Here is a 14,549-nt window from a genome sequence, read left to right on the forward strand (position 1 = left end):
ACAGAGCTCCCGTGCTGGGGGGCAGACCCTGCAGCGCCGGACACGGGCCGCCCGGGGGGTCACAGTCCTCGCCAGGGCCGCGGCCCATGGGGCCAAAGGGCTCCCGAGACCGTGCAGGCCCAGCCTGCGAGCCGCGCCTGGCCCTGTCCCCTGAGTCGCTCAGAGGCTAGCTGGGACGGAGGGGACTCAATATGAAGAATTGTGCACCAGGTGGCAGAGAGCTGAAGGGGCCGAAGGCTCGTGTCGGTGTCACAGAGGCAGTGACTAGGCGATCAGCTCACCCCAGGGCGGTGGGGAAACAGGACGAGCTGAGAGGAGAGCCCAGGCGAGCCACAGCTGAAGCCTGCAAGGAGGGCCGCATGATGGGGGCGCACTACAGAGAGGCCCGTGGGAAGGGTGCTGCCCCCCGGAGCTTGGGGGGCCTCTGCAGAGCTGGGATTAAGACCTCTGAGGGGAGCTGCGGCTGGCCGGCGCTGGCATCTTCGAGGGAACCCCACGAGGCCAGGAAAAACAGCAGCGCGGAACCCACTGCTGCTGCTGGTACCGCCCCGTCGCTGCTGGGCTGAAGAACCACTCCACCAGCAGCGTGTCTGCAGAGCGAACGACAATTCACAGGAGCTTATTACGAGGCGTCAGGGAGAATCTCCAGCCTGTGATTTCATAGAAGATGGGAAGGGCGACACAGCACACTTTGCCGAAAGTCATGTGGTTTAGGCGTTTGTGGTACAGAAGTTAACCTCAAGTATCTTTCCATATCCGCACAAGGGGGCCGGGTCACTTTATTGACGTGATCTACAGGAGCTGAAATAAAGGGCGCAGGAGAAGCTCGTCTCAGATACCTGTTTGAGGACTTGCTAGAAATCCGCCCACTTCTCTGAGTACTTCATCCAATAAAAGTGGTTATGACATCATGGCACAAGGAGTAGGGGCTGAGGTTTTTATGTTACCTACCGTTTATGATTCACCCTGTTTACCTGATAAGACACTAGCAGTCAAAAGTAAGTGAAAGTGTTTCACAGATACTGCAGTTGCACCCTGGACACGCAAGCTCAATCACCATTTGCACCTTGTAATATTTCCTACCCAGACATAAACAATTTTCGGTATTGAAATAGAAGCAAAATAACTCAGTAATTGCCACTTCTTCCTTCTTGTAGACAGTGTTTCTTGCTCTGGGTCGCACATTCAGAGTGTGTTTTATACAACGTATGTTTTAAGTAACACGTGGGAGGTGCTAAATATATATTGAACAGCAATAGTAAAGGGCCTTACTCATCTTATGGAAATACTACTAACCTCAGTGGGAGACTGACATCGGTATTAATAACATATGTGTCCAGCGAAGCGCACAGAATCCTGGAGAAGTCGAGGAGTATTAGAAGCCACCAGGCGATGCAGCACATCCTCCTCAAGCTGCACTTCAGTAAAAAGTTCGAAGGAAATAAAGCTTTTTTTAAAACAGTAAGGGTAGGTCAGACACTGAAATTACAGAGTAAGATGAAAAATTTCATGTGGACTTTCAGATAGAATAGACTTTTAAAAATTTTACCCTTGATTCTGATGTCATATCTCCAGGTCCCCATGTCTGAGTTTATTCTTCTCTGCTATGGGGGACTTAATGAAGTTTTGGAAGTGGGGAGGAAACTTGAATAAGTGAACAGTTTGTATTTTAAAATATTTGTGGGTTTAGTGCTTCAAGTGATATATACAGAAAGAAGGAAAAATCTAAGGATTTTTCCAAGTGAATTCTTCAAGGAATTTGCTCCAATGTGTAGATAAGGTATCTGCACTTAGCACTGTCAGTGACTATCAGACTTCGCAAGCGGTGTAACATCTCCTTATCTGATCACGTTCTTTGAATAAAAGCCATCTTTGCAGTAAATGCAAGGCTAAACTTCAAAGCAAGACCACAGGTGGACATAAATTTCCTATTTTTAATATCTTAATTGATATAGCTTAGTATGTACAAAATAATACATATAATAATATATATGTGTTGTAATAATTCAAAGACTTATAATACATAATTTTTAAATCCATGCATTCAAAGAATCAGGGACATTGCAGACCACAAGCAGTTTTATTGTCCAGGGTCTTTTTAAAGTTTTGTATAGTGGCTAGGGTTTTGTAATATCATATAAACACTGCATCATCATTTGTCTTGCCTCATGGTTATATAAAAGTGTTAATTTGCAGAGGACTGAGGCCACCTTTTACCATTTTTCTGCTTTTTCATTAGTTACCAGTGTTGGCCTCACAGCAGGTATTTACATACCAATGAATAATAGCAGCTAGCAAATTAATCAACGATCTCCTTAAAGTGCACGTGTTTGGTGAATATGCCTTCATAGTCCGTGGTTATGAAACTATATTTAAGAAGTCAACAACTTCGTGACAGTTGTGTTACTCTAATTTCATGATCTGAGGATAAAAGTCTTTGTTCAGCAACATTTGAATAAATTCCATACAAATGGAACCCATAGTAAATAAGCAAGTTTGACAGATTCTGCGGAACTAGTAGCTATTTCTGTGTTGTGAACAGTTGCTTCGAAATAGAAGGAGGTATTTGATTTGACTTGTAGTTCCTGTTCCAAGTTGATGGGTTGCATTTTAGAATAAACTCACCAATTGGAACATTTGCCTCCTCGGTAGGTTTGGTGTGTGCGTGTGTGGTTGCCATAAATAAACCATAAAGCCGTACTGCCTGGTCTTGCAGATGCAGCTGTGTACTTTAATATGTCTAGAGACAATCTTTTGTGGCCAAATATTGGGACACACACAGTAAGTATTAGGGTATACTTCCTAGGACTGTAGGATGGAATATTCGAAATGGGGACTCTTTCAGGAAACTTGCAATTATGGTTTCCTGTTCCCCAGATGCGCCCATTGTGACTTCTTATTCACTGTTTCCTGTCTGTTCTCAACCTGCCCATACTGGTTTATCTCCTGCCTCTCGTCTGCCTGGTTTGACTTCCCTGGGACGAGAACAGTCACCGTGCTGGAGTGGGTTTTGTAAGAAAGGGCACTTCGTGGCCAGGTCCGTGGCTGTTAGGTGCAGAGTGGGGCATAGCAGGTAAACTGGATAAACGGGGTCCCCGGTCCTGCCTGTGGAGACTCGCGTTCCTGCCCGCAGTGCAGAAGTGAGGTGCTCAGCTCCGAGGACCACCCTGGGGAACCTGAAGGCTTGTCTCTTCCAGCTGGTGCCGGGTGAGGATGGGGAAAGAGATGGAGCTCGGGGAGACTTCCTGCCTGTGCCGGCCTCGCGGTCACTGGTGCCTGGAGAAGAAGTTCTTGAAGGCGCTGTTGTAGTTCTTGTTGAAGGCCGTGTAGATCAGGGGGTTGAAGAAAGAGTTGGAGTAGCCGAGCCACAGGAAGACACTCTTCCAGGTGGCGGGGATGTCACAGGAGCACAGGGGGCTGATGAGCTCCGTGGTGAAGAAGGGGATCCAGCAGAGCACAAACACCCCAATGAGGATACCCACCATTAGGGCGGCTCTCTGCTCCTTCTGTTCTCGCCATGTGTCCCCTTCTGTCTGGAAGGTGACGGTGGCATGGCGGACGGTGAACACCATCTCGGGTTGCCGAGCGGAGGTCTTCACCTGGAAAAGGTAAGCAGAAGCTTCAGGAAGAGCCACCTCTTCATGTCTGCTGGGTCTGGGTAGGCCGAACCCAGACACGGGTGGGCGTGAGTCCCGCACAGCCACTTCAAGAGAAAGTCCTCAGTTGTCCAGTGCAGGGACCGGGCAGCATGTGGGGACCACCCTCGGCTATGAAAACGTGCTGACAGAGCTGGGTGTTTGCTTACATCTTAGAAATGGAGGGAAAATAGGAACGTCTGCAATAGTGCAACGATGATGGAGTCCCTGTTGCTGTCTGTTCAACAGGGAACAACAGAAATGAGCAGGTCATGCAGTATATACAATTTATGACCACGGAACACGAGTAGTCAGAAGCCCGCTAAATCCTTATCAAACCCTGTACACTTAGGACCCAATATGCCAAAATCTATAACTTTCTGGGTTTCTGTGAATCCCCTCTAAAAAGTTAGAATTTCCTAGAACTTTTCTTCTGGTATAAGGTTCCTACTGCTGTGCTTCCAGAACATATTCTACTGTTTGGGACAGTTCACTCACCAGGATGTTTATCTCCTTGTTTATTCTTTGTTCCGCCCCCTCCCCCGACTTTTATACAAAACAGAGACTCTAAACCCAGAGTCCCTCCACGTAGGTTCTCTCAAGTCCTCTGGAAGGCAGGTTCCCACTGAACTACGTTCTCCAGCTTCATATGCCTTCTCTAAGGGGGTGGAATTCCTGGGAAAGGAAGCTCTTTCCTCCATTCCAGCCCTATTTTTTAGATCTTTGGGGAACTGGAATAAGGGATGTCTGATGATGAGGCCCCCTAAATATAAGGAAATTGCAGTGGGCTGATTTGCTAAGTGAGCAAATTAGTTGCTCCAGTCACAATGCGGGACAGTTTCTGGGTCGATCAGTCATTCACTAGTGGTGAGACTACCCTGACATTAAATCCTCTTCTTCCCAACTGCAGCCTTCTGTGACCCGCGTACGCTTGAAAAGGAGAATTACCCAGCTCGCGCCCCAGCAGCACACAACCTTTTAGGCAACGGACTAGGTCAGAAGGTCTGTCTCTAATCTAACCCATGTAACCAGGTCATGGCTACATCTATAAATTGGAGTCAAGAGGAACTAACTTACCTATCATATAGAATAACTGAGCTGAAAGTAGGAACACTATAGTTAAGGGAATGTTAGCTCATGTATGACTTATTAAATTTATGTGATAGCCTTCCTGTCATCTGTTTGAAAAACAGTGAAACCCCAAGCATTATACAATTAAACAGAAGATCGTGAATATTGAAACAAATAGTTCCTTTTTCTGCAACCCTTAAAAGCACATAGAAAATAAGTGAAAATTTCTCTCTCCCAGTCTCACCCCTGGATGGAACCATAGTTACCTTTCTTATTTATTAGTGTATATCTGGGAATGCATTTCAGGGAGTTAATTTATAGAAATGCAAACACAGTTTTAGTTTCATTTTTCAGCATAAAGAAAACAGGGAAAACTACCAATTTCCTTAATAAAACTCAATCGCAAAATGGCATCAAGGCAGCCATTTCCCAAAGATGGCAATGGAAGAATAATTCTGGTCCTGACTCCTAAATCCCTAAGAAATTCTCCTTCCTTTCAGACCTTCTCACTGGTAAGACTGGCCACTCAGGGTTGTGACGCCATTGTGACCACCCGTTAATTCTCTACAGCACACCTGGTGTAAAAGCGGAACATTTAAACCAGACTCAAAGGCCCTGGGGTAACAGAAATAAATACAGCAACACATAACTAGATATTCTGGCTTTTGAGCTATGACACACTCTAGGGAATCTCTCCACCCCTCCCATCCCCGCTCCTTGTCTGCCTTACCTGTGATCAGTGCCTTTTCAGGTTGACTCTAGAAGCCCAGCTTAGTCCTTTAGATACTCAAATTCTAGTTGCAAGACACAATGAGCCCCACGATTGGACTACCAGTGTAAGACCAGTCTTCTACGAAGGGTGAGATACACCCCCCAGTGCTACATGTTCTATTTGTAGGAGTTTGCTGTTGCATAATGGAAAAAGTTGCAAGGTTTCCATTCTGAGGAGCCGTCTTCTCTCCTAATGATTGACACTGAGAATGTCTGTCTCTTTTGAGACTCTGCTGGTACATTGACACACAGTCCTGACTTGTATCCAAAGGGGCTGCCGTATCAGAATGTAGCACAGTACCTCCTCATTCGTCCGAGAGACACAGGATCACAGGGTTGTTTGTTATCCAGGTGTAGTGTAGGATATGAATATTTCTATAGCCCAAGTATTATAAGACAGTTTTATGGAAACCCATCACTTCAAATTATGGTCCTTGTAAGGGAATGTTAAGTGCCGTTAAGTGTGGGCCTGCTTGTGCGGGTATTTGGCAGTTGTGCTATGAAATCCTGGATTCTTCCAGTATAATGTACCCAGGTTCTTATGAGCTGTTCCCAAACCTAGCATGCGTTCATTGTATCTACAAGAATTTTCCACTGTGTGATAGTTCTAATGTTGCATAAGTGTACTCTTAAAGACTTCCCAGTTACTTTATTCCTAAGCTTGTCTTCAGGATGATTTCTCTCTGTCAGTAGGACCCACAGGCATTCTGTCCACGGTCCTTTTCACTGAGTTCTTAGCACAGCAGTTTGGGAGCACATTCGCGGGGCCCCTTTCCAGCAAAGAATCTAAATTCCTTTTTAACAGTTCTTTTAATGTTCCGTGGGGTCTTCTCCCACTTCTTAGAATTCTATTTTGAATTCAAGTTAAACTTTTTTTCCTAAATACATTGTTTTTATGGTTTGCTTCGAGTAAGGCATTTTCATAGGTTAGAGAACTCCGTGTTTCTCAGAAAAGCACACTCTATGACCTTGATGGGAAATGTTGAGCATCTTATGGGTCCCTCTCTTGTGTGGCATTCAGTACCAGCTCACTTGGTGAGAGTGTCGTTGGTCTGAAGTGGCTCTTCTGGGACGGCAGAGGCTCCGCTGGGAGGAGGGGCTTTGCTGTTGGGGAGCTTCAGGCTCCCGATGTCGGTAGGTGGTTGATTTGGTTGCTCACCCTATGGCTTTCTGACTTCCAGACTCCTTAGCTCTCTGCTCATCGACGATTGCAATAAAGCACTTAATAAGTCTGGAGAATAGACTCTAGTGATTACTCTGTCAATTACTCATCATGGTCATTAGTAGATTCACAGAAAGAGAGGTAATGGGGCAAAAAAAGGTGAACATTCAAGCCAAACTGCACCTTTCCCATCTATCTTTGAAGTGCTATATCATTTAAAGCACAAACCTCACAATTTAAGATTCACATGAAAAAATTTTCTAAGTGAACAATTAGCCTCACATCTCCAAATAAGTGAATTTTGGGGGGACATGTACCTATGAGTTAGACTTCTCATTCTTCCAAAATGGTTATGTGTTAAATAACTGTTTACTGGTTAATCATAAATCTAGCATGTTCTTTTATTTCCTCAAACTATTCTGCTTCACCTCCCTATTAATATCGCAGATAATCAATAGATTATCATCAGTAGTGGGTATTGAAATTAAGGGGTGAAGACTCTTACCTTGGAAGTGCGGCTTAAGGTGATTTGCAGGTGAGACCAGGTCATTGTCACAATGTAAGATGTACTGATGGGTCAGGATGTTCAAGCTAGAAATGATCTTACCCATTTAAGGAGGGCTTCACGAGGGGCAGAATAAGAACATTCCCACAAACGGAGCAAAAGACCAGCTATTCTGTAGCTGTGGTAACAAAGCGCCTTGCTACTTGTTTAAACCCCTTCAGTGGATCAAGGACAATGCATCTCTGTGAATATACACCTGCAAACCAACCATTTGGTGTCAGCCCTCACTTCTGAAAGTCAGCCAGTTAGGGCAGGACTCACCCCAATAAGTGCATCTCTGAGCTGCAGTCAACCAACAGCAGTCTCACATAGTAACCCCACTCTGGGGGTGTCAGCTCACTGCTCCTCTGAATGTCCTCCAGTCCCTGAACTCAATGCTGTCCCCAGTCCCCATAGATGATGGGCATTCTGCTGTGTCAGATGGTGCCTGACAAGTGTAGCTTTCTCTTAACTATAGTAAGGAGTATTTTTATTTCAGATACTATGTGGTGGTTGCATCATCCCTGGACATTCTAGAGAGTCCACTGAGATCATTTTGTGGATCCACCACAGGATTCTTGGACTGCAGGTGCATTCACTGTGCCCCAGACTCCAGTTGCCTTTGGATCTGCAGATGTGCATCAGTCTCAATGAGCTGAGTTCCAGCCAGCTCCACTGGGCTCTTCTCACTCTGTGTATTTTGTTATACAGGGATTTGTAACCAAGTGTGTCTTTGAATAAGATCATTCAGCTTAGGTCTTTGTATCAAGTAACTAGACCTTTGTTTGAGAGGTGCACCATTTGGTAATTGACTTACATTTTTGTGTAAGGCTATTAGATCTCTTGTCTTGGAGGTATACCATTTAGTGAAAATTTTTATGCCATAACCTACTTACTATATTGTTGTTTTCGCTGTTGTTTGTCTAAATATGCAAAGCCTTGTTTTCGTAGGTTTGTTTGTTTTTTGTGCTTGAATACCTTTTTTTTTCTGTTGAATATAAAAAGGATTGTTCTGTAAGGCATTGGCTTGGTAAGCTCTAATCCATTCCAAGGCAGATCTGAAGGCTAATGATTTGGGGACTGTTAGACTTACGACCAATTTGTGAAAAAGCAATTGATCAAACTTTGCTTTGGGTTCTTCACAAAACTTAAGTGAGGGCACTGGCTATCTTGTCAATTTATGAAAAAAAATGTCACCTTGTCTAGTTGGTATTCCAGCTCATTGGATTGGTGGTCATATGGCCCCTTCTTGGCCTCTGGTCAAGGATCTGAGACACCATTCACAAGCACAAACTGCTGGCCAACTGTAGTGGCCTTTTTCTTGTGTGTCATGGTTTGTCTAAGTCAAAGTCGCAACCTTCTCCTTTGTGAACTTCTATTTCCTATTTTAAATTGCGCTATAATGCTAATTCTTGCACTTCTCTTGATAAACGTGAAAGAAAATATTTTTACTTAATGAGGAATTTCTGAAAGTCAAAATCAATAAATTAACATATTTAAGATCAACTCTAGAAAAATTAGAAGACAAACACTAAACAGTTGAGAGTCAGCTTCTTTAGTTGTTCTGCTAAGACCTTAAAACAAAATTCTAACTCTTAAGTTAGTCTCAAAGATTTTGTAACTTTCCAAAACCTCCCCACCTTGCACATCTACATCTCCCATATTTCTACTCAGCTTTACCTGACCTCCTAAATGAACTATCCTTTCTTCAGGGATTTTCTCAGGAAAAACAAAATCACATTGTAAAATTGCCAGACAAGAAGGCAAATCTGTAGAATTTCAAGTAAAACCTTGGTCTAGAGTTAAGATACAGGCTATAATTAAGAATTTTTCTAAACTTCAGGGAGAAGGGTAAAAAATTGCTGTAGAATTTAGACTTTTTTAAGAGTACTGAACAAAATTCTTATTGTCCTGGACTACAGATCAGCAGCAACTAGTTAATTAAAATCTCCCTCAGATGAGGAAAAATATTTAAAACTAGAAGGATAGAAAAGAGAAGAGCTATATAACCCAGCTGTGGAAATTTAAATTATAAAAATATAAAATACATAAAGCAGTTTCAGAAGACTTTCTTTTAAGAGAAGATTAAATAAGGATTCAAAATTGTAAACTAAGTATAGAAAATAGACTTCAGAAAACTTTCAAGCAGTATTCTGATGTAAACCCCACAGCTGAAGTATAATCTTGTCCTGTCTTTCTATAAATGGGCTCAAACCTGAATTAGGGAATTTAATAAGAAAAAATAAATTTAAATGTGAAATTGCCAATTTAGAAAATATCCAATATGGGGCTAGACATTTCCAGATATCCTTAGAAAGTAAATAATACAAGATAAGGCTCTCTAGATAAAACATTCAAAAGCACCTGTTTTCAAAGATTTGGGAGCCTAGACAAGAACACCTGTAAATATTGTCAGCAGAAGAATCCTTGAAAGAATCAATGTCCCCTATTGGCTAAAAATCAAAATGACAACTATTTAAAATCTGTCCAGTGAAGTCACTCCAAGGGAGATATTATTACCCAACAACTTCTGTCCTTCTAAACTTCTAAGGGGAATTGCCTATAATTACAGATGTGCAACAGTACAGCTTTCTTGTTTATATGGGTGTCACCATAACTACCATTATCCCCACAATTATAAAACAATAGATCCTTCAGCCTAAAATTTTAAAGTCATCTGAAAAGGAAACATGCAACTCAACTTGTAATAAGTTTTAAAAAATTGAAAACAGAGAAAAAAATTCTTTAAAAAAACGATTGGTTGTACAGATGCTGAAATAAGATCATGAGAGACAAATTTATGGTGTGGCTATTTAAAGGGCTTAAGGGAAAGTAAACCTTAGTTAATACAAAAATTCAAGCAATGAAAATCTTTAACAATCCTGTGTGCCAACTTGTAACTGATATTTCGGGATCATTATCAGAATACTTTAGTTTCTGTAACACAACTGCAAATTTAGTAAGTAGAACCTGCTTCCAGATAAAATGTACTGCTGTCCTTACACACTATCAGATTATAGCTGGTCTGTACATGAAAATGTGTACACTGTATATAATTCAAGACATTACTGAAGAAATAACAATGATCCTAGATTCCTTATGGACAAAAGACACCACAGACAGAAAGATTAATTAGACCAGAATGCATGAGAGTCCAGATTGATCCTTCCTACGTTATCATGAATGTGCCTTTTTGTACCAATGTGAAAATGCTGGGCCATACCCCAGGTGGATTAATTCAACCACGTGACACCTATCTAAGAACTATTGCCTATTGAAGCCCACCCCTTAATTCACTAATCAAGGCTTTGCCTCCTTGCCTCAGAGAAATTACAGGCATCAATTAAACTAGTGTCAGCACATCTTCAGAACTTATATTAAGCCTTGAATCGTATGTTACCATATGTAGTAAATCCCCATTGCTAACTGAAACCAGCCAACATTTTCTACTGATTGGTTAACTGTGATTCAGTATCTGTTGTCCAGAGCTTTAAATGCTTCTGCACAGCGCTGTTCTGAGAGACGGATATGTTGATTGATGTGCAGTCTGAACATCAGATCTCCACAGATGAAACTTCATCTTCAAGGAGAACCAACAACAGTGGTGAAGATTTGGACAGTCCTTGATGGTCTCTCTTGAAGCTTTGGCTGAATGAAGACCAAGATCAGGGGGATGAGAACTAAACGTAGGGCGAGTCTGAGTGTTCTGCAGCCTGGATCCAGTCTTGAACATACTCTGTCGGTCAAGGGCAGTTCCTCTCAGGGGACTTGGTCTTGCAAGCTGTGCCAGTCCCTTACTTCTGAAAGTCAGGCGTCCAGGGACGGACTCACTCCAGTAAACTCCCACTGGAGTAACGCCCAACAAACAAAGCTGCTCACACAGATGATGTCAACCCACTCAGACCTCGAAAGTCCCCCAGTCCCTTACACTAGCAAGGCACAAATCCAGCTCTGTCTTCATGTCAGCTCTTTAGTAGTGGTTTCATCAGACTTTGTCAAGGGTGCAAGACCTGTCTCTCTTGTGTTTCCTGTTTTCATCTTGGTGTCTGACAAGGGTTAGGCTTTCAGTATGTATTTGAATAAAACTCTGAAGATACAGAACAGGGAAGAAGCGTTGTGTTTCCCTAGGTAACATAGCTAGTTGGTGGTAAAACTGTATTTAGAAACATTGGCACCTGCTACCACTGAGAAATCAGGAAGCCTGGTTTTTAATTAACCCTTCACAGTAACATGACAGAGGCAGCACCACATTTTATGCAGAGCCCTGGATCACTTAGAGGCTTTGCAAAGCCAAGGGACCCATTTTTGCAAGTTATCTGGCAGAGAAAGAACATGAAACAGTGCTTTGCTTCTGCTCTCTCCAAAGCTGAGCAGTGAAAACCCCTCTTCCTTCCACACTAAGCCCTCTGAGACAGAAGTATAATTGCTTTTCCCTTTTAAAGCTGTTTGGTATTAATTATAAATTGTGTTTACCTGGATAAGCGCCCTGGCAGAAGAGGATCTGTGTAAGGAGGGCCTTGGTGGGCAGCCAGCCCCCTTGTTCCTGACCTGGAATTGGGGTGGGTGCACACACACATGGACACTCCGGGCAGTTTGGTGGCACTCTTACCCATCAGCACTCTTTGTCCAGTTTAGAAATCTGATAGGTCGGGGTTTCCCGCATTTGGCACTATTACCGTTTTGGTCTGAAGAGTTCTTTGTCTTTCAGGCTGTCCTGTGTGTCGTGCCACGTTTAGCAGCATCCCTGCTCTCTACACGCTAGATGCCATTAGTACCCTGTCCCCACGTCTGGGTAATCAAAAACATCTCCAGACATTCCAGATGTTCCCTGGGGTAGGGGAGGGTAATTTGGGTGAGACTTCTGTTCTAGATAAAAGGACAGGTGCCCTCTGACCCCCTTTTCCTTCTTGTTTCTAGAATGATGCCCTCCCCTTTCTCCCCTACCTACACCTCTGGTTCCTCTAAGCGTGACTGACTGGTTATACTTGGAATTAGCTACTGACTCTCGAAAAAAAATCATATTGCAGCGTTCACAATGCATGTCTGTCTCACTAGACCAGACTCTTCATAGTCAAAGATGATGTCTTTGTCATTCCTTGACCCCTTGCAGCAAGCCTGCAGTATGTGCTCAGGGTGCTTGATTGAATTTGCTTTGTTGTCCCAGAACCAGTAACAGCAATGGGTGCTGCGTAGTATTCTGATCTAAGTTAAGCGTGTGAATCAGGTTCAAGGATTCACCCTTGGCAATGAGTGCGGTAGGGGGTGGGCAGCCTGCACAGCCGGTGGATTCACGTGAACTCTTATGGTCCCTGAATCTTGAATCGTAGGGTCAGATTACCAAGAGTGAACAAAAAGCAGGAAAGCGTGGATGAAGAGAAGATGAGAAAAGAGCCCTCACGGGTGCTGTAGCAGTTGCCGTACCTTAAATGCCACTTGTAAAGAGCTGGGGAATTGTCTGCCTTAGCGTTTTAATTTCCTCCTGCAGCTTTACTCATGTCCCGGGAGGCAAGCAAGTGGTCCTCAGCTGCACGCGCAGTCTGATCAGGGGTGGGGACAGGCCCAGAAAGTAGCACCACAGGCAGTGGGAGCACATAACAAGGGCAGGCTCTGAGACAGGTGTAAACAGCATCTTTAATCTTGCGTGAGGAGAGGAGGGTGCTGAGCACGACAGTAACCCAGGAGGCACCACACTTCGCAAAATTAATTGGCAAAGAAAAAAACAGACTGGGTTGAAACACTACCCTGCTTTGCCTGATGTATGGCAGTCTTCCTGCCAAGTCAGATGACCGTCCCTCCCTTCCCACCCCCTCAAACACCCCCCACTGTCAATGCAGGAAGCTGCACTTCTCTCTAGTGCAGCCCCAGACACCAACTTCCTCAGGCGTCCTAAAGGATGTTATAGATCCATAGAATTTTCAAGCCTAGTGGGACCCTGTAGAATTATGTAGTCCAGATCCCTCGTTTTGTATATAGGGAAAGAACCCATGAGAGATGACCTGCTCCGTGAATCTGAGCAAGTCAGAGCAGAGTCTGTGACGCTTTCTTTCTCTCTCCCAGTCTACCTCCTTCCCTTCCCCTCCAGCCCCCGCCAAAATACTAAGAAGTCCCACCTTCTACGGATGTGTGGGGAGATGTGCTGGGGATGAGGCCTGGGCAGATGCAAGCCAAGTATTTTTAAGGATCACGTTAACACCCACCTCCACAGCTTTGGATACGGGGGAGATGCTGTTGGCCTTCCGGGGGCCCACGCGGACCTTGGCCGCCTTGTAGATCTTCCAGTACACGAAGAGCACCACGCAGAGCGGCAGGTAGAAGGCGCCCACGGTGGAGAACACGGTGTAGGAGGGCTCGCGGCTCACCTGGCACTCCTCGCTGCCCTCAGAGTAGGTCTCCCCCCAGCCGAAGAGCAGCGGGGCCAGGGAGATGACTGCGGAGAGCGCCCAGGTGAGCGTGATCATTACGTTGGAGATGCGCTTGCGGGCGCGCAGCGTGTATTGCAGGTGACGGGTGATGGACCAGTAGCGGTCCAGCGCGATGGCCGTCACATTCCAGATGCTGGCTGTGCAGCAGAGCACGTCGCATGCGATCCAAAGCTGGCACAGCCGCCGGCCCAGCTGCCAGCGGCGCCCGGACAGCTCGTGCACCAGGCTCAGGGGCATGACCAGAGCAGCCACCAGCACGTCCGAGATGGCCATGGATGCCACCAGGTTGTGCGGAACACGATGGAACGTGCGCACGCGGAGGATGGTCGCCAGCACCAGCAGGTTCCAGGCGAACGTCGCTGCCACCAGGAAGCCCAGCAGGGTGAGAAGAAGCACGCCGAAGACGGAGAGGAGGGGCAGGCTGGGGCGCGGGTCTTCTGCGTCGAAGCTGCGGTTGGTCTCCAGGGGGGCGGGGGTGGAGAGGATGAAGTAGGTGAGGTTCACCGGCAGATCCATGTCTGGGTCAGGAGAGGGGCTCACCGGCGCGTGGAGAAGGCGCGCTCAGGAGGGTGTGTGGTGACCACTGTGTCAGAAGCCACTCCGGACGTCTGTCACCTCTGGCCAGTGGCAGGGTTTCTGGAGAGTGTCTGTGGAACTTGCGCCGACCTCCTGCCAGTGAGCCCCCGTGGGAGACGGTGTGGCGGAGAGGAGAGGAGGGCGCTGGGCTGGGAGCCGCGGCGGGTCTGGAGCCCTCAGGGGCGGGGAGAGCAGAGGCGAGGGGCTGGGTCTCGCAGCCGGGGCCCGGCTAAGCTGCCACGTGAGCGGGGCTCTTCGCCTCGGCGGAGACAGCAGTCTGGTCGCCCGGAGTCGGGCATCTCCCAAGTGGAGGAGGAGCTGGGCGCCCCCGGAGCGTGTGGGCGCCGAGAGACGGGCTGGTGCGTCAG

At 45.6% G+C, this 14,549-nt stretch overlaps 1 protein-coding gene across 1 annotated transcript; it reads right to left on the reverse strand.

Annotated features, from left to right (window-relative positions):
* Positions 1 to 2,061: 2,061 nt before the first annotated feature.
* Positions 2,062 to 14,259, reverse strand: HTR5A (5-hydroxytryptamine receptor 5A). The gene is made up of 2 exons (XM_007165457.2): positions 13,381 to 14,259; positions 2,062 to 3,599 (listed from the first exon to the last, which is right to left on the reverse strand). The coding sequence occupies exons 1-2, from the start codon at positions 14,119 to 14,121 to the stop codon at positions 3,267 to 3,269; spliced, it is 1,074 nt and encodes a 357-aa protein (XP_007165519.1). The 5' UTR covers positions 14,122 to 14,259; the 3' UTR covers positions 2,062 to 3,266.
* Between the last annotated feature and the right edge of the window lie 290 nt (positions 14,260 to 14,549).

Source organism: Balaenoptera acutorostrata, chromosome 7, assembly GCF_949987535.1.
Source record: "Balaenoptera acutorostrata chromosome 7, mBalAcu1.1, whole genome shotgun sequence".
NCBI classification, from domain to species: Eukaryota; Metazoa; Chordata; class Mammalia; order Artiodactyla; family Balaenopteridae; genus Balaenoptera; species Balaenoptera acutorostrata.

Coding starts and splice junctions, on each gene's coding strand:
- HTR5A (XM_007165457.2), bottom strand. CDS start 14,121: ATGGATCTGCCGGTGAACCTCACCTACTTCATCCTCTCCACCCCCGCC. Junction 3,600..13,380: donor CCGTATCCAAAGCTGTGGAG/GTGGGTGTTAAC, acceptor TACCTTTTCCAG/GTGAAGACCTCCGCTCGGCA.